We start from the raw sequence: 24,586 nt of genomic DNA on the forward strand, positions 1-24,586 counted from the left end.
TCACTGGAAAATGATTCGGTCTTGGTCTCCTTAGAGAGCCTTAGCCTATCCAGAATATGGCTACAAAGATCCAATACAGACCCATTGAGACTTTTTATCTGATCATTAGCTCTTTTTCCTTTAACAGGAGCAAGGGCAATTTCCCTTAATCACTATGAACCTCTGTCTCTCAGCCCTACAAAAATGTAGATCTTCTATTTCCAACTGGACCAAAAGAGTGAGCCAGAATGATATAAATACAATTATTCTTCCATTATTTTGTAATAGAGGAGAGCTAATGCATAAATAAATCTAGAGAGCAGATGATCCAAAAAAACTTTCAAGTGGACCTTGGGATGTACAATTTAAATCTTCTTTTCACTAGAAGATTGACCTTGATAATTACTTGCTCATAATGACAGCACCGAGCTCACACCAGCTGGATGTGGCAAACTTTCTGAATTTTATGTACACTTTTGCTCTAATCATTCCACAAGGGTAGACAGCCTATACATTCATGGCATAACCCAAGCTGCCTGTCATCACTAATGTCCCAATGAGGACAGATAGAGAGAGATAGAAATAAGGAGGAAGCTGCTATTAGCGGTGACAGGGCTTCAAGTCAGACTTGAATTTCTTGCATCCAAATTAATTGTCAATGGTACCCGCCTATTTAAAAAAAAAAAAAACAACCATGTTTGGTCCTGCCCAGTAGTACCTGTTGCGAGGAAGAGAAAGGGAGGGTAATTTTTTGTCTTCTCAGTGTGTTTCAGAGAGCCTGGGGTGAGCCTCCCTGGGTCAGAGCCACCAGCTGTCTCAAGAGCCTGGGGGTTCCCTCTCCCCCAAACCCTGGCACCATGGGTGGCATTATGGATATTTCCTTCATGTACCGATGGTTTAAGAACTTTAATTTGGTCCCAAATCTCCCCGACAAGTATGTATTCATCACTGGCTGTGATTCTGGCTTTGGGAACCTCCTAGCTCGGAAACTGGATCAGCGAGGAATGCGAGTGTTGGCCACCTGCTTCACTGAGGAGGGAGCCCAGGAACTTCGAAGGGCGTGCTCCCACCGGCTTCAGATCACCTTTCTGGATGTCACCAAGACAGAGAGCATCAAGGCAGCAGCCCAGTGGGTAAATGCCCAAGTGGGAGATCGAGGTGTGAAGTGATCCAACTTCTATTTTTCATCCCTCTTTTCCCCTCCTCTCTCCTCTCCTCTCTCCCCCTCTTCTCTTCACATTAGGAGTCCTTTTAGCAGCTCTATGGGAAAAGGGAGGGTCATCAAGTGAAGGGAAGAATCAGTATGGACATTCAAACTTTGATTCTTATAGAAATATTTCTAGAGCTTTCAAGGAACTGGTTTTTAATTATGTTCTTGGTAGCAGAAGCAGAGGGAAACCTAAAGAGAATAAATCGTATTTCCTTGTGCTTTCAGGCTGGACTCTGGTTCAGGAGGTAAGAGAGGTGCTATGTGGGACAGAATAAGGACTTTAGAGATCATGTCCAACCACCTCATTTTACACCTTTTATTGAGGTCCAAAGAGTTGAAGGGTCTTATTTAAATCAATGGCTCGTGAGTTTCGGAGCAGGTGCTCTTCCCATCCCTGAGACTCTGACAGCCTTGACCATGAAATTCTTTTTCTGAGTGGCTAATCCCATTTTCTTCCTACTGTTGCAAACATAATTCTTTTTCTGGTGGAACTGAGCAGCAGCCAGAGAGGGAAGTTCTGTGTGCCTCGGATGAGAGGGTTCAGAGAGTTTTGTTTCTTCTTATCCATACAGAGAGAAAGGAAAGCTTTGTTCCGGATCTAGGTCAAAAGGAACAGATACTTGGCCAGGTTTAGAAATTAAGTGTTTTAGGGCTAGGGCAATAGATAGAGCTCTGTATGGGGAGTCAAGAAGATCTGAATTCAAATCCAGCCTCAAACACTTATCAGCTGGGGGACCCTAAGCAAGTCACTTAACTTTTATCTGCCTCAGTTTCCTCAACTGTAAACTGGAGATCAGCATAGCATCTATCTCCCAAGATTGTGAGGATCAAATGAGATAACACTTGTAAAGTGCTTAATACTGTGCTTGGTACACAAAAGGCACTTAATGAAAGGATATTTCTTTCTTCCCTTCCTTCCTGTCCCTGGAGGAACAAGGTGGGTTAGTATCAGGTTTGAATTACCTAAGAAGGAGCATCCTGTGTGAAGAGATGGGGAGGGATGACAGTTGTTCCAGTCTCAGAAGCTAGAAGGCTGAGGGGCAATGTGCCATGTGCCATCCTGCCCCTCCAAGGGGCCGGCACATCTCTGCTGGTGGTTAGCACTAGTGTCAAATGACCAACAAACAGGACTTGGAATCCTTGATTTCTGGGTGCTACTTCTACCTCTCTTTGTGACTCATGACTGAGACAAATCTCTGTCACCCTCAAATTAAATAAGGTCAGCCTGCTCCCACCCTGCCTCCTGGCACTTACAGTAATGATTAATTCTATCAAGTCTGAGAAATATTATGTACCTCTTAAGTCTCACTGTTTTCTCCTTATCAGTGTGGGGGAGAAAATAAGGCTTGCTGTTGACAGGCTGGCTCCCTCAGCCCCAGAGACTAGGAAGGGCAGCTGAGAATGAGGATCTCTTATAACTTGAAATAAACGAGTCAAAAGAAATGTGGTTAGCTTTACCAGACTGGTCTTTCTAGGACTCTCCCCCTCAGAGACTCTCAGAGAGAGAAAAGTATATGTTAGAGATGGGGTAGGTTGAGAGGAATGAAGTTTATGTGGGAACAGGCACACTGTCCCACACAGCAAGCTAATTCACCTCTCAAAGTTCCTGTTCCTTTACCCAAAAAGTAAGAATCATTTGCTATTAACTTCACAGGGTTATTAGGAAAGTATTTTGCAAATGTTAAGGCATTACCTAAAACAGATTTTTTATTTTTTTAAGGAGGCATCTAGGTGGCTCAGTGAATAGAGCACTGGACCTGGAGTTGGGAAAATCTCAGTTCAAATCCAGCCTCAGATACTGGCTGTGTGACTCTGGGCAAATCATTTAACTTCCATTTGCCTTCAATATCTCTGCCAAGAAACTCTACGGACAGTATGGTATATGAGGTCCATGAAGACACAATTGAACAACAACAAAAATATATTTTTCACATAAATTATTTTGTTTTATATCTGTGTTTTTCATCGATGCAAAGGATTTCCCATGAGGAAATGGCTTCTCTCAAAGCAGATCTCCACTTATTCTAAATGCAAGTATCCTAAAAAAATTATCTTGATTCCAAGAGTAGTTGTCTCTTCAACTGTGCCCCAGTCTCTCATTAACATGACTGTTGTCATCCATCAGTTAACAATAATGATGATGTCTGCATCCTAAAAGGGACCTAGGAGGACCTAGCCACTTTTCTGCCTAATCAGTGAGACAGTAGAAATCATCCTAAGTGGGAACACTCACTCTGTCCCCCAAGCATAGATTCCCTTCTCCTCAGTAGGTGGACTGAGGTTTTAGGAACCAAGTGGGAGGTGGAGGAGGCCTTATTCATTTTCCTATAGGTGTGAGATCAAGAGGTGGGAACAAGAGACCCAAAGTCTTGATTTTGCCAAGTGTGATCCTGGAGACCTTTACCCCATCTCCTTCCCTGTCCCCAAAAAAGTGGCTTTTCATTTAGTATAAAGTCCAGTCCCAAAATTCTGGTATCTATATAATAACAGTAATCATAATTCACGCTTAATAAAGAACTTTCCTTATAATAATCAATTAGATAATTTAAATTTGTATCATGAGATTAAAAAAAAAAGTTTAATCTTCATTTTATTGAGGAGGAAGTGACTTTCCCATAGTCAGACAGCTAAAGTGTTGGAAAGTCAAGATTCATACTTATATCTTCTGACACTGAGCTCAGCCCTCTTTCCTTTAAGCTTGCTTAGTTTCCATTGCTTTAATTTTAAAAAATATTTATCTTTAGATTTTAAAAAATCTATTTCCTTCCTGCTTCCATTAAAAGCAACAAAAATGAAAATCTTTATTCCAAATATGCAAAATAAATTCCCACATTGGCCATGTCCAAAAATTAGGTTTCTCATTCTGCACCCTGACTTTTTTACTTTTCAGTCAGGAAGTAGATAGAATGGTTTCTCTTGAGTCCTCTGGAATCATAATGGTTCATTTCATTGATAAAGAGTTCTTAAGTGTCTCAAAATTGTTGGTCTTATGTTGTTGCTATTTTTTGTTTGTTGGTTTTATTTTATTTTTGGGAGACAGAGTTAAGTGATTTTCACAGGATCACACAGCTAGTAAGACTAGATTTGAATTCAAGTCCTCCTGATTCCAGGGCCAATTTTATATTGTTGTTACTATGTAAATTGTTGCCCTGGCTTTTCTCAGTTCACTCTGCATCAGTTCATTCAAATCTTCTCAGGTTTCTCTAAAATTGCCCCTTTTCCATTCATATGCCAGAATTTTTAAGCCATTTCTTAACTAATGGGCAACCACTTATAGTGGGATGTCCATACCCACTGTGCACTGTTGGGCTTCTAGGTAGTGCAATGAACAGAGTACTAGGCTTGGAATCAGGAACACTCCTCTTCCTGAATTCAAATCTGATCTCAGACACTTACCAGTTTGTGTGACTCTGAGCAAATCAACTGTTTGCCTCAGTTTCCCCATCTGTAAAATGAGCTGGAGAAGGAAATGGCAAACCACTCCAATATCTCTTTGCCACTAAAATACCAAATGGGGTCACAGCAGACACTGCTGAAATGACTGAATAATTCATGTTACAGGGTTATGGCAAGGAGCAAATAAGATATTGTTTGAGGAAGTCTTTTATAACCCTGAAGTAGCAAAAATGTGAGTTTTTGTGGGGAGCTGCTAGAGATCAGAGTGTCATGAGATATTAATTTATTAGCATACAAATTCATATCTACTAGAAAGAGCATGGCCTCTGGGGCTGGGATTTGGATTTAAATCTCCAGGTCGCAATTTTCTCATTTGTAAAATATAGATATAAAAAGGTAATCTTAGAAGTCTGTTCAGTTCTGTGATGCATTAAGAAAGAATCCTGGGCTTGGAATCAGGAAGATCTGGATTCAAATTTTCCCTCCTTTATGAGCCATATAACTCTAGGCAAATAATTTAATCGTTATGCATTACAGGTGACTCCCTACAACTAATCTATTAAGTAATAGCATAGATTGCTAAGAATTTCCTTATTCTGATGAAATCACTGCTCTGTTTGCATTTTCCATAAACATTTTTCTTCTCTTTTTTACTTCTCCCTTTCTTCAGGGCTCTGGGGCCTGGTGAATAATGCTGGAGTGGGCCTACCCAGTGGCCCCACTGAGTGGCTGACCAAGGAGGACTTTGCAAAAGTGATAAATGTGAACCTGATAGGAATGATCGAGGTGACTCTGAACATGCTTCCAATGGTCAAGAGAGCCCGGGGCAGGGTCGTCAACATGTCCAGCAGTGGGGGCCGTGTGGCAGTCATTGGCGGTGGTTACTGTGTCTCTAAGTTTGGTGTGGAAGCCTTTTCTGATAGCATCAGGTGAAGGGACTTCATCCCTTTTACCCAACCCAGTCCATCCCCTGCTTTGTCCTTCATTAAGTGGCAAAAAGCCAGTTCCCCTCATGGTTTCCAGTCTGGAAAGCTCTGAAAAAGGAATGTGGTTCATTGTTTACTCCTTGTATAGGACCAAATCAGAAGGCAAAGGCTTGCATTTGGATCTTTCTTTTTAGGAATTAGATCTTTATTGATTTTTTCTTGTGCAACAAGATAATTGTATAAATATGTATGCCTATATTGGATTTATGTATATTTACCATGTTTAACATAAAAAACACATGTGAAGTTATGCAAAACATTTCCATAAAAGTCAAGTTCTGAAAGAAAAAAAAAAAGAAATAGATCTTTATTGAATATCTCTTGTTTTGTTTTATTTTTTCATCATCTAGATTTCACCCTGTATCCTTTCTCAGTAAAGAATTTTTCAATGTTTATACAGGAACAGAAATAGGAATAGAAAGTTGAGGAGAATTGAACTATCTTTTTCTCTCTACATGATCCAAAATAGGAAAGAACTCCATCTAGTAGAAGGTTCAGCCACCATATTGAGAAGATCAAGCTTGAGTCAATTTGTAAGCACTGTTTTAGTGACGATTTAGTGCAGATACAAGTGATTCAAAGATCAAAATGAAACAGTCCCTGCTTTCAAGGAACATACATTCTACCAGACAATATAACACATATGAAAATGGTCATTAGGGAAAGGAGTTTGGTAAGTCACAAGGATTGTGAAACAATAATGTTTCATGCATTTTCCAGTAGTAATGGTGATATTGATTTTTTTTACTTTTTTTTCCTGAGAAAGAGATAAAGTGCTAGAGAATAGGAGGGCACTGTGATATGAAGCTAAGGGGCAGATACTCAGATGCCCATGCTAGCTAAGCCCTGGCATCCTGGCAGATGGCTAAAAGGGAGGAAACATAGTAGGAGAATCTGGTGACAGCTAGATAAAGTGGGGATGGGAAGTAAGGATTGTCTGACTGATCCTTAAATAGGTGCTTTGGAAGGTGAGCATTTAAGGTCTCTGAAGATCTTATCCCTGTAAGGACCAAAGAAAGGACACTCCCACAATTCTATCTTTTCCCAATCATCCCTTTCTAAACCCTGAAACTGGAAGGAAGTTGGGTGTAGGAGGTCAACAGTGGGTGGCTGGATGCAGTAGCTAATTCTTATTCCTGATGGCCCTACCCATTCTAATTGCTAGAAATGGTTAAGCACAGAAAGGGTCATTTGCATGAGTTTCTTCCTGTGTCCCTGTGTCTGTGTGTGTGTTAGGAAGTTCTCCAGGTAGAAATTCTGCTGATTGGAGAACATGGGTATCTGGAAGTAGAAAGGAGACACCCCTCTCCCACACACAATTGTCCCTGTTAAAATCTAGAAAGTCTTTGGAACTGGGAGCACATTGAACTAAGTTTATGATTTTCCTATTAGGAGGGAGCTCTATTATTTTGGCGTGAAAGTCTGCATCATTGAGCCTGGAAACTACCGGACTTCCATTTTGGGCACGGAAAACATAGAACAACGCATGAGACAGCTGTGGGAGCGGCTCCCCCAGGAGACAAGGAACAGCTACGGAGAGCAGTATTACTACCTTTGTAAGTGTCCCTCCCTATATGGTGGGGAGAAGAGGGAGGAGTTGGGGCTGGACTGGGAGGAAGGTGAGCAGGGTTATCTCCTGGGGCTTCCAGACAGTACCAATCACTCAGCTCTTCCCCACCGTTTTTAAACAAATGTAGGGGAGAGGGATGGAAAGAACTTGACACAATAGCCTTGGAAAGGAAAGGAAGTCATAAATGGATAGCCTGTGTTGCTCACATGTAATCTTGATTACATGACATCCTGACATCCCTCCTCTATCCCTATCTTTTCTTCTTTTGGCTCAAACCCTTCAACTTCTCCACCATCCCATCATCCCCCTGGGCTTACCTCCAGTTTAAACCATTGTGCTAGAAACGGAGGCAGTGCTCCAGAAGAAATCTGACCATGGCAGAACTGACATGACCCCCTTTTTCCTGGGAACTCTGCCTCTCAGTGCAGGCCATGGTTATATTCACTTTAGTAACTATTACTAAAACCTTAGAACTTTTTCAGATGGTATAGCATCCATCTGTGCCTTTCCCAGTCTTATGCTGTTGAATTTTTCAGCCCAAGGCCATGATTTTTCATTTTTCCATATTGTTTTCTTTGTTAGATTCAGACTAATACTCTAGCCTATTAAGATCTTTTTGGATTGTAGCTATCATCAATCCCAGCTCACCCCTGGCTTTGATCAGCACAATTTTCTTTTATTTATTCCTGTCCCTGATAAAAAACATTAAACAGCATGAAGCAAATCACAAAATCAAGAGGCTAAAAAACCCTCTAGTAATCTCCTATCAAACTGACATTAACAATTATTGTTTGAGTCTAGCCTTTAGACTTATTTGGAATCCAACTATGTTCTTATCTATTTTATAGATAAGAAACCCCACAAAAAATAACATTGATGGTACATTTTATCAAGTATTAAAAAAAATAGGCAAATTAATTGCAGCATACTAGTGCTCTACAATTAAGTAACATTGTTATTGTGGTTTTTAAAGTAAATATTAGTTTTGTATGATCTCTCCTTACTTCTTGTTCTGTAATGTCTGACTCTTCATGAATCCATTTGGGGTTTTTCTTGGCAAAGATACTAGATTGGTTTGTCATTTCTTTCTCCAGTTCATTTTGAAGATGAAGACCTGAAGCCAGCAGGGTTAAGTCATTTGTCCAGGGTCATCTAACAAATAAATTTCTGAAGTCAGATTTGAACTTAGGAAGAAGATTCTTCCTGATTCCCAGCCTAGCTTTCCATGTACTATATAGCACCACTTATCTGCCCTTCCTCTCCTCACTAGATATTCCTTAACTATCGATTTAAAATTCTAATTTTGGATTTTCAAAGGAAAATGAATTGAAGTTACTGGTTTATAATTTTCGTGTCTTTCTTCCAAAGGTTGAGTCAAAATTTGTTCTTCTTTCATCTTTTGGTATCTCTTCTATTTTCCAAGATTTTTCTTTAGATATTACTGTCAGTGGCTTAGCTATCAAATCTATGAATTCTTTTTTTAAAAATTTTTTTATTTTAAACTTAAATACAAAATAGGAAAAGAAAAAACATATTGCCATGTGAACAACAGATCATAAGAGCAGATTCAGTATAAAACAATAAATATCCATTTCAAGAACGTCTATATAATAAATACTATACATTGTATTCAAAGCTGTCCATCTTTTCTTTGTAGATTTTCTTTTATTCTCTGCTGTGTACTTTTTACTTTATGATTTTTTTAAATTTACTTTATTCTTATTTTATTTTGTTCTTATTTTACTTTTCTTTTTTAACTTTACTTTCATTTTATTTTTTTTCCTTCCTCTCCTCTCCAGAAGGATAGATAGAGATTTTAGATATTATATACATACACACATATACACATATGTGAGTACATACACATATATATATATCTATACATAAACATATACACAGATGATAGATATCTATAATCATACACATATATACATTCATATGCATCTATCTTTGCTTTTTTTGTCCTCTTTTTTCTCTGAAGGTGGATAACATCTTCCTTTATAAGTGCAATCTTGCCTTATTTTTTCAGTTCCATCAACTCATCATTTTATACACCACAGCAATATTCCAACCTTATGCTGTCTGCTTATTTTACATAGTCCTAAACAATTTTAATTAACATGGCTGACATATAGCATAATTTCCTTGTTTTTCTCTTTTGATTAACTCTATTTTAGCTTTAATTTTGTCTGAGATCATGATTACTACTCTAGCTTTTTTTACATAATAAATTCTAATCCTGATCGTTATTTTATGTTTGTGTATATTTATTTCTTATTTCTCCTAACTCATCTGCTTTACTATCTGCTATCTTGCCCTCCTATTACTTAATCCCTCTTTCCTCTTGCCCCCTTTGTTTCTATATAAATTTAGAAAACTTTTATAGCCTTCCAAATTTACATGTTCTTTCTTCTTTGTCCTATTCCTGCTAATCTACACACCCTTTTTTACCCACTTTATCCTGTTCCCTCATCCTCTTATTTCTTTATTAATTTAGAAGACTTTTTTCCCCTTCTAAATGTATATGTTGTTCTTTCTTTGACCCATATGTGATGAGAGAAGGGTTCCCTCTAAAAATCCCTCCTTTTTCTCTTTCTCTTCCCTATTCCTTATCCCCTTATTTCTTTCTCAATTTAGAAAACTTTTATATCCTTCTAAATATGTATGTATTGTGAGAGTCAGTTCCAGAACCACCAGCTCTCCTCCCCCATCGAATTCCTCAGTGTCAGTTCTTTCTCTCACACCTTATTTGTATAAGATAATTATTCTCTTTATTTTTTCCTACACAATTTTGCTTTTTAGAATCACACCGTATTCAACTCTACTCCAGGATTTCTAAATACCCAATTACTAATGACAATCTTACATAAATGATTTATATTTCCATGTATAAAAAGTAAAGTCTATCCTTATTAAGTCCTATGTAATTAGTCTTTGATGTTTATTTTATATTTCTCTCGGATCTTATATGGCAAATTAATATATTAATTATATTAAAATATTATTAATATAATTAATATATATTAGCAGCACAGCTGGACCTGGCATTCCTTCTCAGCAAAGGTTTCATCAGTCTTCCCCTATAGATGCCTGATTCCCCACATTTGTCCAAGAGGTGAAAATTCCTATGGCTGAGGTGAAGGCTACTACTCAATCCAACTAGCCCCAGGGCTTGCAACTTTCTGTTTCCCAGAGCTATATAACTGATTATAATTAATATTATATATTTGATATGTTAATAATATTAAGTTTGGATCTTTTTGCAACAAAATCCTGAAAGTCTAACAATTCACTGTATTTCAATTTTTTTTTTCTTCATTCGAAATTATGCTCAAAATTTCCTGGGCATAATATTTTTGGCCACAGACCTAGTTCTTTTGCTCCTTTGTATACAATGTCTCAAGATACTCTTTTAATGTAGCTGCTTCTAGATTGTGATTCTAATTGTGGCTTCTCTCTATTTAAATTGTTTCTTCTTGTTGCTCATGATATTTTCTCCTTGAGCTGGGAGTTTTGGAATGTGGCTATGATATTCCTGTAAATTTTCCTTGTAGGATCTCCTTCAGGTGGTAATTAGTAGATTTTTTTTTTCAATTTCTAATTTCCCTTCTTGTTTAACACTTCAGAACAATTTTCTTTAATTATTTTTTGTATTATTATATATTTTCAAATAGTCTGGTTATTCTTATTTTTATTCTTCTTAATCTGTTCTCCAGATCAGTTGCTAAGATGTTTCACATTCTTTTCTATTTTTTTTTCATTCTTTCTATTTTGTTTTTATTATTTTTTGGTCCCTTATGACTTTGCTGGCTTCCCCTTGCACAATTCTGATTTTCAAAGAGTTTTTTTCCTCCTTAAGATTCCTTTTCCCAGTTGATAGACTTTCTTTTCATAATCTTTTTTAGTTTTCTTGTATTGTTCTTTCTTTAAAAAATTTACTCAATATCTCTCATTTGATTTTTAAATCTTTTTTGAGTTCTATGAATTCTTTTTGTGCAGGTGATCATTTAACATTATTCTTTGAAGTAAGAGAGACTTTTAAAAATTTCAGTATCTCTTGTTATCTCTCCACTTTTTAATTCCCCAATAGCCCAATAATCCAATGATGTAAAAAAAACCTCATCATTTCTACTGTAAAAGTCTTCTTGGCAGGGAAAAAAGTCTTCTTAGCAGAAGAATAAAAACAATTGGACAGTTCTGCTTATTCTGTACTCAGTACTGCTTACTTACTAGCTATTATGGTCCCATCTACTTCAAGCAATTCCTTCTTTGTTCCTTCTCTTTCTCTCTATAGAAACTAAAAAAAAAAAAATTTCTTGAGTTCAACTTACCTAGCCAACTTCAGCCCATTCTAAGCTTTAGCACTCCTGATATGATGTTAATAGGACCAACTAATGCTTTCTATCTATGTTCATCTATCAGTTTTTTCATCTGGAGAATAAAATCAACAATGGAAGTCAAGAATCACAGACTTAGAGCTGGAAAGATTTTCAGAGGTCATCTTGTCTTGTCTTCTTGTTTCATAGATGAGGAAACTAAAGCCCAGGGGAGTTAGATAATGTACATGAAAGCTTTTGCAGATTATAAAGAACCAAACAAATATTTGGCATTAATATTCTGATACAGCTACTTATACAACTAACAAATTAATTTATGAGTTTATGCTCTCTTGCTTAGATTGCTAAAACTTCCTCTTAATTGGTCTCTCCTCACTGAAAGCAAAGTGATTTTACTTGAGCATGGATTTCATCATGTCACTACCCTACTCAATGAACTCTTGTGGCTTCTTATTACCTTTGCAAAAAATATAAACTTTTCTGTGTTGCTTTTTAACCTTTCTACAACTTACCTTTCTGGCCTTTTTGTGCAATAGTCTCGCTTCTATATTTTGTAATCAATCAAATGGATTTTTCTCTTTGTTTCTCACACACTACACTGCCTCTCCTGTCTATATTGGTCATCTTCTCTAGAAGGCAGTTTTCTCATTTTCACCTCATAGAATTTCTCTCTTTCTTTAGAAAGGTGCTTAAGCATTCTGTTCTAATATTATTAAAGTCTTTTCTGATCTCCTCATCTGCTAAGGTCTTCTTTCTCAAACTATTTTGTTTTATATTATATAGAGAGATACACACACCTACACAATAAATAAATCTGTATTGCTTCCCCTAGTAGGATATAAACTTCTTGGGAGGAGGGATTGTTTCACTCAACATCTTTATATCTCCATAATTTGGCAGAGTGATTGGTATTTAATACCCACAATAAATTCTGTTTGATTCATTGACAAATTTTCCCAAGTGATATAGGATTATTCAAAATGGACCACAATATTAACCTGTTAAGTTCACACAAGTTTTCATAGAGGTCTCTTATGACTTCTAACCCATTGCTCCAAGAAAGCTTCTCCTAGACTCCCCTAACTAAGTCAGGCAAATCTCTATTTGGTGAGCCTTCCGCATGACCTTTTATTCTGTCTTATACATTTGGAATCTTAGCAGGAGGAGCAAGGCTTCTCGGTGCAGTGATTTTCACTAGTATTTGTTAAAGGTTGGAAGGCAACCTTTGCTGACACAGGTGTTGTGGACTAAGAATGAGATAAATTGGTGGCACAGAGAAGAGGAGAGAGGTCAGACAAGGCAACGGCCTCTCAGTCAGAGAGATCAGAGAAGAGCCACTGCTTCTCAGTCTTCTTGTATCATCTTCTCACAAGAGGAGATCCATTCTGGGTTGGATTTCCAGCAGCCACTGTCAGGTGGCTCCCGTGTATTCCAACAGCTCTCCCGTGTATTCCAACAAGTATTCACTCTAGAACAATAATAGGAAAATTATATACTATTTGACTTGAATACACTCATAGTTTTCAAAGTCTTTTACTTAAAAAAATTTGAAATTATTGGTGTCAGGACCTGTGATTTCTTTGGTGGAAAGATCTGCAACTCCTCTGTAACTATCATCTTAGAGTGTTTTCTAAGGGCATTGAAAAATTAAATGACTTGATGGCCATAGTCACACAGCTAATAATTGTCTTATACAAGTCTGGAAACTAGGATTCCTAAGTCAAAGGTCAGCTTTCTCTGTACTATACCATGGTGCTTTTCACATATTGTAGTTCAAATGATGACTCCTTTTATGTCATCAAATATCATCTTTTTTATATTGAGAAACTATTTTTTCTAGTTTGATCTTTGTAACTTACTTTTGAAAAGCACATCTTATATGTTCTGTAAATCACAGGATGACAATAAATTACTGACCACTATACCCAGTAAGATGTCACCATAGCCACTGCTAGTTTCCTTCCTTAGTTTTGGTGATAACCAAATCAACATGATGTTTGAACAAAGAGCTTATCAGGAGTCTGGAAGACTCAAATGTAAATCCTGTCTCTCACAGGTACTATGACTCTGGATAAATTATTTAACCTTTCTAAGCCTCAAGTGATTCTCAATGTCTATAAGATATTTAGAGACTGAGAGAAGGGAGGGTGCAGACAAGAGATGGAATTTCTTGACAAAACACTTCTCTACAAATAAAATCACAAGCCCAGTCTAAAAACAATCCCTAAACCACTCATTGCCATGATTTCTGGCAAGTCATTTTAAATCTCTGCATTGTAGTTTCCTCATCCATAAAATCAATGAGTTGGACTGATGGATTTCTTTTACAAAAAAAAAAAAAAATTGTTAATATATTTTGTTTTCATATCATCTACATTTCTAACTATATTCCTTTCAGAGACTCTTCTCTTATAATACAGAATTCTTTAAAAGTTCAACAAAATTACCCAGCATGTAAAAAAATTCTGATATTCTACACTCACAGTCCTCCCCCACTTTTGCCAAGAATTGGGGGTGGTACAAAACTTGATTATCATAATTTTACAATATTCAGTTTCAGTTGTTTTATTAATGTTCTATCTACTTACGTTGTTGTAATCTTTGAGTATATAATTTTCCTTGTTCTATTTATTCCACTTTTTGTCAGTTCACAGAAACCATTCCATGATTATCTATATTCTTCATATTGATTATTTCAAATGTTGTATTTCATTTATGTAAATAGTCCTGAATTCATGGGCATCTGCTTTGTTTCCAATTTTTTGCTCTCACAAAATGTACTGCAGTAACTATATTTATGTGCATAAGGTCTTTGGATTACTTGGTTCCTATCCTCATGGGAAGCTGTAAAATTTAATGATTAGGAGTTGGAGATATCTGAACAAAGAAGTTGGATGAATGTTTCTTCTTCTGATTCCTGAATTTTGGAGTCGCATATGAAAATTATAAATGAGGAGAACTATGTGAGCTGGGTAAAAAAATAAGGATTGGGAAGGTGTGAAGTTGTGAGAATAGGATGAGCCATGGAGACAACCTCTAGATGAGACTTCTATTGGTACTTGGAAGACGTAAGAAGATGTCCAATAGGTAAGAATAGGAAACATTGTGGAGACATTTATGAAGAGAGAGAGGAGACATTACTACTGTGGTAAAGATGATGATAGAATCTAGACTCTTAGTGTGGAAAGGAACCCAAAGACCAGTAAGATATAGTTCAAATCCTGTCTCAGACCCTTACTAGCTTTGTAATCCTGGACACTTAACACAGACCCAAAGGAGAACACTCATACTGTACCTAACAAATGGTCTTCTAGCCTTTGCTGGAAGAACTTCACTGAGAATCTACTTCCTCCTGAGAGAGCCCATTCCATTTTTTGATAGGTCTAATTGTTAGGAAATTTTTCAACTTTCATAGTTCTTTGTTCTAACTTTTAAGGCCTAATAGACTCATTCTGTCTTCTTCCATAAGCAAGCCCTTCATATACTTGAAATCATCTATGAAGTCCTTCCTGAGCCTTCTCTTCTCCTCTCTGAAAATCCACAGGCCCTTCTAATCATCCTCAGAAGACATGATCATGAGACTCTCCACTATTTTAATCCTCTTCCTCCAGATGCCCTCTAATTTATCAGTGTCCTTTGAAAAATTGTCCTTTCTATATAATCTTCAGTTTTTTGGGTTACCAGTCTATATCATTGTTTCCTCAAAACTCCCTCTCTCCTCCCCCACCCCATGCTCTCCAATGAAAGCAACATTGATAAACTGGAGGGTCTCTTTTATACTAAATTAATAAACATTTATTAAGTGCTTACTATATGCCAGGAATTGTGCTAAGCATTAGAGATGCAAAAAGAGGAGATTTAGATAGTGAGTTTAAGATGTCTACTATACATTCATGTCAAGCTTTCCGAAAGGCATTGAAATTGGAAGTCAGGTAAATTTGAAAATCATCAGCATAAAAACAATAATTCAATCCATGAGAACTGATAAGATTCCCCAAGTTAAGTAGTATAGACTAGAAGAGAAAAGGACTCCTGCAAGACCGTGGGACACCTCCAGTTAGGATCTAGCCAAGGTAACAAAGAAGGTGTGATTAGATAGGTGAGAAGAGAACCAGAACAAAGCAGTGTAGAGTATAGAGAACAGTGTCAAAGGGTGCAGGGAGGTCAAAGAAAATAAGGATGGAGAAAAGGCCATTGGAATCAGCAATAAAAAGTCATTGGTAACTTCAGAGAGAACAATTTTGGTGGAATAATGAGGTCAGAAGTTGGATTGTAAGAAAAGAGACATATTGTAGACGGCCTTTTTGAGGAGTTTAGTGACAATGAGCAGAAGAGATATAGGATAATAGTCAGTGAGGATGGAATAGTCAGGATTTTTTCCAGGCTGGCAGAGACATGGTTATGTTTGCAGGCAGTAGAGAATGAGCCAGTAGATATGGAAATATTGAAAATAAATGAAAGGGGGGATGGCAGAAGGGCTAATCTGTTGGAGGAAACGGGATGAGACAGGAGGAGTAAGGCTACCCCATCATGTAAGACAGAGAAGAAGGAGAAGATAATGGAAGATGACATATGAATGATTGGAGATAAGGAACAGGGAGAAAGGAAACTTATAGCAAATGACCTCCATTTTTTTTCTGTAAAATTTGAGTCAAGGGTCTCAACTTGCAGATGAAGAAATGGAGGTAGATATCTAAGGACCTTCCCAAAGTCATATAGGTAGCAAGAAGCAGAACAGAAATTTATAAGCTATATTAATTAAAGGCACATGAAACAGTGATCCTTCCCAGGTCATCTGATTTAAGATCTATTTGTCGCTATTTCATATGTAGTATGTCCAGTTTTTTCCAATGGATTATAATCTCCTAAAGACAGGAGTCATTTTTTTAAAATTTCCTTTGTGTTTTTCTCAGCATCTCTGCACATACCTGGGATGCAATTAATGTTTAATTGAATGAATGAATGAAATAATAATGAGATATGAGGGAGTAATTGGCAGAGAGTTTTAGAATCTCATAGACCAAGTAGAAGAAATAAGCATCAAAGGAAAAATCAGGAAAGAAAAACAATTTTATACAGAATCACTGAACTTTTAATTTTCTTTTTTCCTCTAATACAGACACGAAAAACTTAAAAAATATAACCAGACTGGCAGAACCGAAAATCAGTGAGGTCACAGACTGTTTAGAGCACGCCCTTACCTCTCGAAATCCCCGGATCCGCTATAATCCTGGCCTGGACGCCAAACTCCTCTACCTCCCACTGGCCAAGTTCCCCACAGTGCTGACGGACTTCATTCTGAGCCGATACCTCCCAAAGCCAGCAGACAGTGTCCTCTGAGGCACTGAGAAGGGGTATTGGTATCTGGTAAAGTGCATGGGAGTCCCAGTGTGGCTGATTGTGAGGAGCCATTTTCTTCATCACACATTTTCTCCCTAGGATTTTTTATGTCTTTCATAAGGAGCATCTCTCACCAAGCTAATGTTTAATGTTCCCAGGGTCAGAACCCCTCTATCATGCTGGGAAACCACAAAGAAGAAGAAGAACCTACATTTACATAGTATTTTCTTGGTTTACAAAGCATTTTGTTACAATAACTCTGTGAGATAGGTGGGAAAGTATTATTCTTTCAGTTTTACAGATAAGCAAGCTGAGATCCAGAAAATTGAAGTGATTTTTCCATTGTTGCACATATAAGTTTGTTGCAGAGGTGGGAGATCCAAACCTAGGTCTTCAGATTCTTCAGCTGGTGGTCTTTCCATTACACGCATTGCTTTCTCAGGAGAGCCAATGACACAGTCTCCTCAGTTTTTTTGCTGAAATGTAATGTCAAAATCAAGAAGAGGACAAGTTCCTTCCAAATATTTACCCAATAAATATAATCAGTTCCCAATTCCCCAAACTGAAGAATGATGATGAAGTTGGGAGTAATTTGCAATAGGATATAATTTTTTGGAATATCTTTTTTCTATTTTCAGTCTTTGAATATAAGGAAAAATCTCATCCTCTAACCCTCCAAATTGGAAGTTGTGAAACAACACTACAATCATGTTATTCAAGTAAAAACCTTGAAATGATTTCCCTAAAATTTTCCAGTGTTTTATTCTGTAGATGGATGCTGTGCATATTAATAAACATTTACAATCTCTTCCTTTAAGGACCTTATTGTCTAGGGGAATCGATGTTAAAAGACACAGAATTAATAAAAATAATGAATTTAAAATGTTTCATAAATAATGGACCTTCTCACTGATTTGTATATCACTTTTAGATTCAGAATAAGTTTCTCACATCTATCCTATGAGGTAGGCCTGTGATCAATCCCATTTCATAAATGAAGAAATCGAAGTAGAGAAAGATTAAGTGATTTGCCTGGAAATCACAGAGGCAGTGTCTGAGGCAGCATTTAAATTCAGTTCTTCTTAACTATGCCTTAAAAATACTTTAGGAACCAAATTTCAGAGCTGGAAAATATTTCTGTGGCCAAATCCCTCAATAAAACAATGAGGGTCAACTAGCTGACCCTGCACAATCACCAGTGGTCTTCTTAGGATTAATCTGAACATCTTTAATGAGAGATCTAATGACTATATTCTCTGAGTCCCTGTCCTTCTTCCAGATTCATGGTGATTGTGACTATTGGAGCTCAGTGGAGAGGATATAGATACAGAGAACCCTCTTCTTTCCTGTCCTCAACTTCCTCTTCCCCAACTAGGAACTAGCTTCCCTCTTTGCAACAGCAAAGTCAGGCAAAATCAACTTAACCATTTTCCCCCTGTGATTTCTCTACTCGATTTATTTTCGGTTTCATGTGAATTGGGGTTCAGGCTTGTGCAGGATAGGAAGGCCAAAAGGAACTTAAACTCTATTATCAGTTTAACATGTACAAATGCAGGGCTAGGGGAGCATGATCCAGCTAGGAAGATGAAAATGTTTTCTATTTTAGAATAAAGGGAAAGATTTGATGACATAAAACAAAGGTTCTTAACTTTTGGGGGGATTATGGACCATTTTAGTCCATGTTTGGGGAAAACCAAACTCCTCAGAATAATATTTTTAAATAATTGAAGGAAACAATAGATTTCAATTAGAGGTTAATGAAAATAACAATTTTTCCCATCCAAGTCTATAGATACCCTAAAATCTATGCATAGACTCTTTTAGAGATCTCTAGATTCCAAATTATGAAACATTATATTTAAAAGAGTTCTTTGCAAAGACTGCATTTTTGAAAGTAAATTTTAGCTGTTAATTTAAACAATTTAGTTTAAGTCTGTTTAATGGATAAAAATGTCCTTTATAAGTGAGTATTCAAAAACTATTCTTCCAGAAAAAAAAAATCCCTGGGGGTGCACACCCTAATGAAAAGTGCTAATCAGCTTTTATGTTTCTGGGATAAGCATAAAAGGACAAATACTTAAAGAGAAATTTCATGGCACTTCTTTTCCCTTTTTCCTCCACCCCATCTTTATCTTCTCCCCAGGATAAACAACTCTAATTCTTTTACCCAATTCTCATATGGCATAGTTTCATCCTTCTGCTTGCTCTTCTATGAGTTCTCAGAGACTGGCCAAGGTCTTTTGAAAAATGGAATGGAACACAGGACCCTAAGGAAGTGTTTTAAAGGAGATCTGCTAAGTGTAGATTATAATGGGACGACCATTATCTCTTACTTTTCTAACACTATGTCTTAATGCAGAATAACCCCCCTCCACCTTTAGTTTAACAAGTTAGAGAAGTTTGATTTTTCTCTATTACTGTCTTTAGTATGGATTTGCCAGAGTAACTTTATTATGGAGGTTTCTATAAAAATAAATGTTTATTCCCTGGGTACCCACTGACTGAGAGCAATGGGGAGATGGCTCAGAAGCCACCTGGGTGGTGATGGGAGTAGGAGATTGCTGAGAATCAATCAGTCCATGTTCTGATGCAGAGAATCCACATAAAAAAATACATGAAAATAACAGCTGAATAGTGTATATTCCTTGAATCTGGTCATCTCTCTGGAGATCATTACATTCCATGTGAAAAAGAGACTTTATAACACAGAGGGGGGTTTTGTGTGTGTATCATTGTGTGCCTTTTTGGCAGTCTGGCAAAGCCCTTCTCAGTATTTGAGGGAAATATTTCAGTTTGAGACAGTGAAAATAAATATATAATTTTCCTTCACCATCCAAGATCAAGGATGCCCTTGAAATTGATCCTGTGAACCCAGGTAAAGAACGTCTGCTTTAGGGATGAAAGAAAGAAGTCTGTCCTTCATCCTAACATACATCCCCTACCACATGGGGTGAGTTAAGGGATGTATACTCCCAGCAAGTGAAGACTTCCCCCAGTGGAATGGGTGGATGAGAACAATTTGTTCCAATAACCGTGGAGGCAACTGGAAACTGTGGAACATATAGAGCTTGGTTAAACAATGCACAGTCATCCACTGCATCCCAGGCCATCATCAATTGTCTTGACTATTGTCCTGCCACTGGACATGATTCTGAAAGAGAGAATGAGGCTGATGACTGCCTCACTTAAATCCAATTCATATGTGATGTCAACCTATGATGTCATTGGTCCTTTTTGAAAATGAAGAATGAACAGGATAGGTATATGCAACTCTGAATGACTGCCTTTGTCTTTAAACCTGGTTAGAATTGGTTGCTTTTTTTTCTTTTCCAATTGTTTTTAAACCCTATTTATCTGCTGCATCCAGAGCATAGATGCCATGAACTGAACTATAACTATAAGGGGTAGCTTTCCCTGCTCCCTCTCTTTTACTCCAGGTCTGAGAAATGGGCATGGAGATGTTGGGGGCTGGAGGTTTACAAATGCAAAAAGCATTTAACCCTTAAACAATGAGGAACATGGTAACTCGCATTATCTGTGATGCTTTGCCCAGAATAAAATTGGGCCCTTTGCTTTGTAGGGAACCCTTAAAGACTTTTGGGGAGAACCATGACTTTTTTATTTTGAGATGCCCTATGTTGAAAAATCCTAGAGAAATAGAGCAAAAAAAAGACTATAAATGTACAGTTGATTTTTTCCTTACTAGTATTTCCTTACAAGTCAGTTCTATTGATATAATTTAGCAAAAGTTGCTCAATTGTTTAAAAATGGATCATTTTGGTGCTATTGAATTCTTTATAAGGTTTGATTTACTAATAAGTTCTGTTTTATCATGTCCTGTATAAGTACTAATATTAAGTTTAACATGAGAAACCTAGAATCAACAGATTGCTTCTGTCTAGTAGAAATACTCATATTTTTCACTTTTTTATTTAAGCAGACCTAGATTGTTTGCTTTTTGTGAAAGCACAATGTCCTATAATTTCTAATGGTGAGAATGTCTGGGCAGTCCCATGAGGGACTTTTGTACCATGTCCAAGTTGCTTAACATGGGGGCCTTTACAATCTGTACTATGTAAGTGGATATAGCCTCCTTTGATTGACTGCCTTCTTCTTTAAAACTGATGAGATTACAGGAACACTAATGTACCACTGGTGGAGTTGTGAACTCATCCAGCCATTCTGTAGAGCAATTTGGAATGTCTTTGACCCAGCAATACTACTCAAAGAGATTAAAAAAAAAAAGAAAAGAAAAGAAAAAGAAAAGAATCTATATGTACCAAAAAAACAAAACAACAAAAAAAAAAAAAAACAAAAAAACACAAGTAATTTTTATTCTTTGAATTTTCTTTAACTAAATCTATTGTCTTCTTATGCTAAAGGTAAGTTTGCAATTCCATTTGGCTTACTCTGGCAGGAATTTGGGGCAACTTCCTGAAGGAAATTGCTTAGATCTCTATGCCCCATGCTATAGGGACCTCTATCTAGGAAAGGCACTCTTTGTATTTTGTTGTTCCCTATAGAAAGGAACACTGTTTTTGCAGATCCCAGTTGAATGGCTTTAGATACTGAGGGACTTATTGAAAGAATTTCTATCTAAGTCAGTTGCCTCATTTGAGAAAGAGGCAATACCAAATTGACCCCAGATCCCAAATTCCTGCAGAAAGCTCCATATGGATTGAAAACTCATTGTAGACTAGGCTTCTTCTCAAAGCAGAAGGCATTTTTCTTTGTTTTCTTTGTTTTTGTTCTTTTTTTGCTTAGAAGTTGAGAAAGATCCTATAATTCTACATACGCAGAGATATTTGGTAAATCTTGTAAAATCCTTATTTTATTGTCTTACTTGGGGAACTCTATGAAATGTTCCTTGTTCTGTGAATTTGCCAAAACTTAATATTTGGAGGTAATTGTGATTTTCATCTGTATATATGAAATTGCATAAGATATTATATCGGCTGTTTTAAGACTTTTCTGTTTGGCACTAGAGAAGCAAGTAAATGGACATCGCTTATGCCTCCCCAGAGACTACAGAAAATTGAACTGAATTTGGAATAAAGATTGTTGTTTTTTAGTAATGCATATTTGCCTGGGACAACTAATTTCAAGTGGAAAAATATGTAATTTAGACTGGTCTGAGTTTGTCCAGTTCTCCTAATGTAGAGGTGCCCATGAAGGACTTTTATACCATGTCCAAGTTCCTTAATATGGAGGCCTTCACAATTCCTATTATGTAAGTAGATATAGCCTCCTTTGATTGACTGCCTTCTTCTTTTAAACTGATGAGAGTATAGGGACACTAATGCACCACTAGTGGAGTTGTGAACTCATCCAACTATTCTGTAGAGTTATTTGGAACAATGTCCAAAGGGCTTGTAAAGCTGTGTATACTCTTTGACCCATCAATACTATTCAATGTGAAATGATTCAGTGAAATGAATCTCCCTCCCACTGGAGGGTGGGAGAAAATCAGACTTTTTCCCCAAATTATTAAAAAAGGAAAAGAATCTATATATACAAAAAATATTTATAGCAGCTCTTTTTGTAGTCTCAAAGAAATGGACATTGAGGGGATGCCCAAAATTAGAGCATGACTATATAAAAATGTGATTGTGATGGAATACTGTTTTATTCTAAGAAATGATAAGCAGGAGGGCAACTAGATGGTGTAGTGGATAGAGTGAATAGGGACCTGAGTTCAAATCTGACCTCAAACACTTATCACTTCCTAACTGTGTGACCCTTAAGTCACACTTAACCCCAATTGCCTCAGCAAAAAAGAAAGAAAGAAAGAAAAGAAAGAAAGAAAGAAAGAAAGAAAGAAAGAAAGAAAGAAAGAAAGAAAGAAAGAAAGAAAGAAAGAAAGAAAGAAAGAAAGAAAGAAAGAAAGAAAGAAAGAAAGAAAGAAAGAAAGAAAGAAAAAGAAAGAAAGAAAGAAAGAGAGAGAGAGGGGGGGAGGGAGGGAGGGAGGGAGGGAGGGAGGAAGGAAGGAAGGAAGGAAGGAAGGAAGGAAGGAAGGAAGGAAGGAAGGAAGGAAGGAAGGAAGGAAGGAAGGAAGGAAGGAAGGAAGGAAGGAAGGAAGGAAGGAAGGAAGGAAGGAAGGAAGAAAAGAGAAAAGAAAAGAAAGAAAGAAAAGAAAAGATAAGCAGGATATTTTCAGTAAACCTGGAAAGACATAAGTGAACTTATACAAAGTGAAATGAACTGAACCAAGAGAATATTGTACACAGTAACAGCAATATTGTATGATGATCAACTATGAATGATTTAGCTATTCTAAACAATACAATAAATGGATACAAATCTGAAGGATTTATGAAAAAATGCTATCTCTAGAAAAAGAACTGATAAGAGTCTGATGGCAGATTGAAGCACACTTTTTAAGTTATATTATTCTTGGTTTGTGTTAGTCTATATTTCTTTTGCAATATGCCTAATTATGAAAATGTTTTGTGTGATTTCACATGTGTAATCTATATCAAATTGCTTGCCTTCTTAAAGAGAAGGGAAGGGAAGGAAGGAAGAAGAGAATTTGGAACTCAAAATTCTTTTAAAAGGTCAAATGTCAAAAAATATGTATTTATGTGGAATTGAGGAGAAAAAAATTTTTTCTGAGACTAATTAGCATCTTTATTTTTTTTTTAATTTTTTATTTTATTTTATAATTATAACATTTTTTGACAGTACATATGCATGGGTAATTTTTTACAACATTATCCCTTGCACTTACTTCTATTCAGATTTTTTCCCTTCCTCCCCCAACCCCCTCCCCCAGATGGCAAGCAGTCTTATATATGTTAAATATATTACAGTATATTCTAGATACAATATATGTGTGTAGAACCGAATTTTTTGTTGCACAGGAAGAATTGGATTCAGAAGGTAAAAATAACAGTTTACATTCATTTCCCAGTGTTCCTTTTCTGGATGTAGCTGGTTCTGTCCATCATTAATCAATTGGAATTGGATTAGTTCTTCTCTATGTTGAAGAAATCCACTTCCATCAGCATACATCCTCGTACAGTATCATTGTTGAAGTGTATAATGATCTTCTGGTTCTGCTCGTTTCACTCAGCATCAGTTGATGTAAGTCTCTCCAAGCCTCTCTGTATTTCTCCTGTTGGTCATTTCTTATAGAACAATAATATTCCATAACATTCATATACCATAGTTTACCCAACCATTCTCCAATTGATGGACATCCATTCATCTTCCAGCTTCTAGCCACTATGAAAAGGGCTGCCACAAACATTTTGGCACATACAGGACCCTTTCCCTTCTCTAGTAGTTCCTTGGGGTATAAGCCCAGTAGTAGTATGGCTGGGTCAAAGGGTATGCACATTTTGATAACTTTTTGGGCATAATTCCAGATTGCTCTCCAGAATGGTTGGATTCTTTCACAACTCCACCAACAATGCATCAGTGTCCCAGTTTTCCCACAGCCCCTCCAACATTCATCGTTATTTGCTCCTGTCATCTTAGCCAATCTGACAGGTGTGTAATGATACCTCAGAGTTGTCTTAATTTGCATTTCTCTGATCAATAGTGATTTGGAACACTCTTTCATATGAGTGGAAATAGTTTTAATTTCATCATCTGAAAATTGTCTGTTCATATCCTTTGACCATTTATCAATTGGAGAATGGCTTGATTTCTTATAGATTAAAGTCAATTCTCTGTATATTTTGGAGATGAGGCCTTTATCATAACCTTTAACTGTAAAAATTTTTTCCCAATTTGTTACTTCCCTTCTAATCTTGTTTGCATTAGT

General features: G+C 36.8%; 1 protein-coding gene across 2 annotated transcripts in view; it reads left to right on the forward strand.

Annotated features, from left to right (window-relative positions):
• The window catches only part of SDR9C7 (short chain dehydrogenase/reductase family 9C member 7), a 28,067-nt gene extending 10,352 nt beyond the window's left edge, over positions 1–17,715 (forward strand). Inside the window, exons 4-7 of one of the 2 annotated variants that reach the window (XM_074269942.1) lie at positions 743–1,137; positions 5,256–5,514; positions 6,964–7,127; positions 16,598–17,715. In XM_074269942.1, the coding sequence (XP_074126043.1) occupies positions 837–1,137; positions 5,256–5,514; positions 6,964–7,127; positions 16,598–16,818 (945 nt within the window). In that variant the 5' untranslated portion in view covers positions 743–836 and the 3' untranslated portion in view covers positions 16,819–17,715. The remainder of the gene's footprint in view (positions 1–742; positions 1,138–5,255; positions 5,515–6,963; positions 7,128–16,597) is intronic. The other variant, XM_074269943.1, reaches the window with a different exon arrangement.
• Positions 17,716–24,586: the final 6,871 nt, after the last annotated feature.

Source organism: Sminthopsis crassicaudata, chromosome 5, assembly GCF_048593235.1.
Source record: "Sminthopsis crassicaudata isolate SCR6 chromosome 5, ASM4859323v1, whole genome shotgun sequence".
Lineage (NCBI taxonomy): Eukaryota > Metazoa > Chordata > Mammalia > Dasyuromorphia > Dasyuridae > Sminthopsis > Sminthopsis crassicaudata.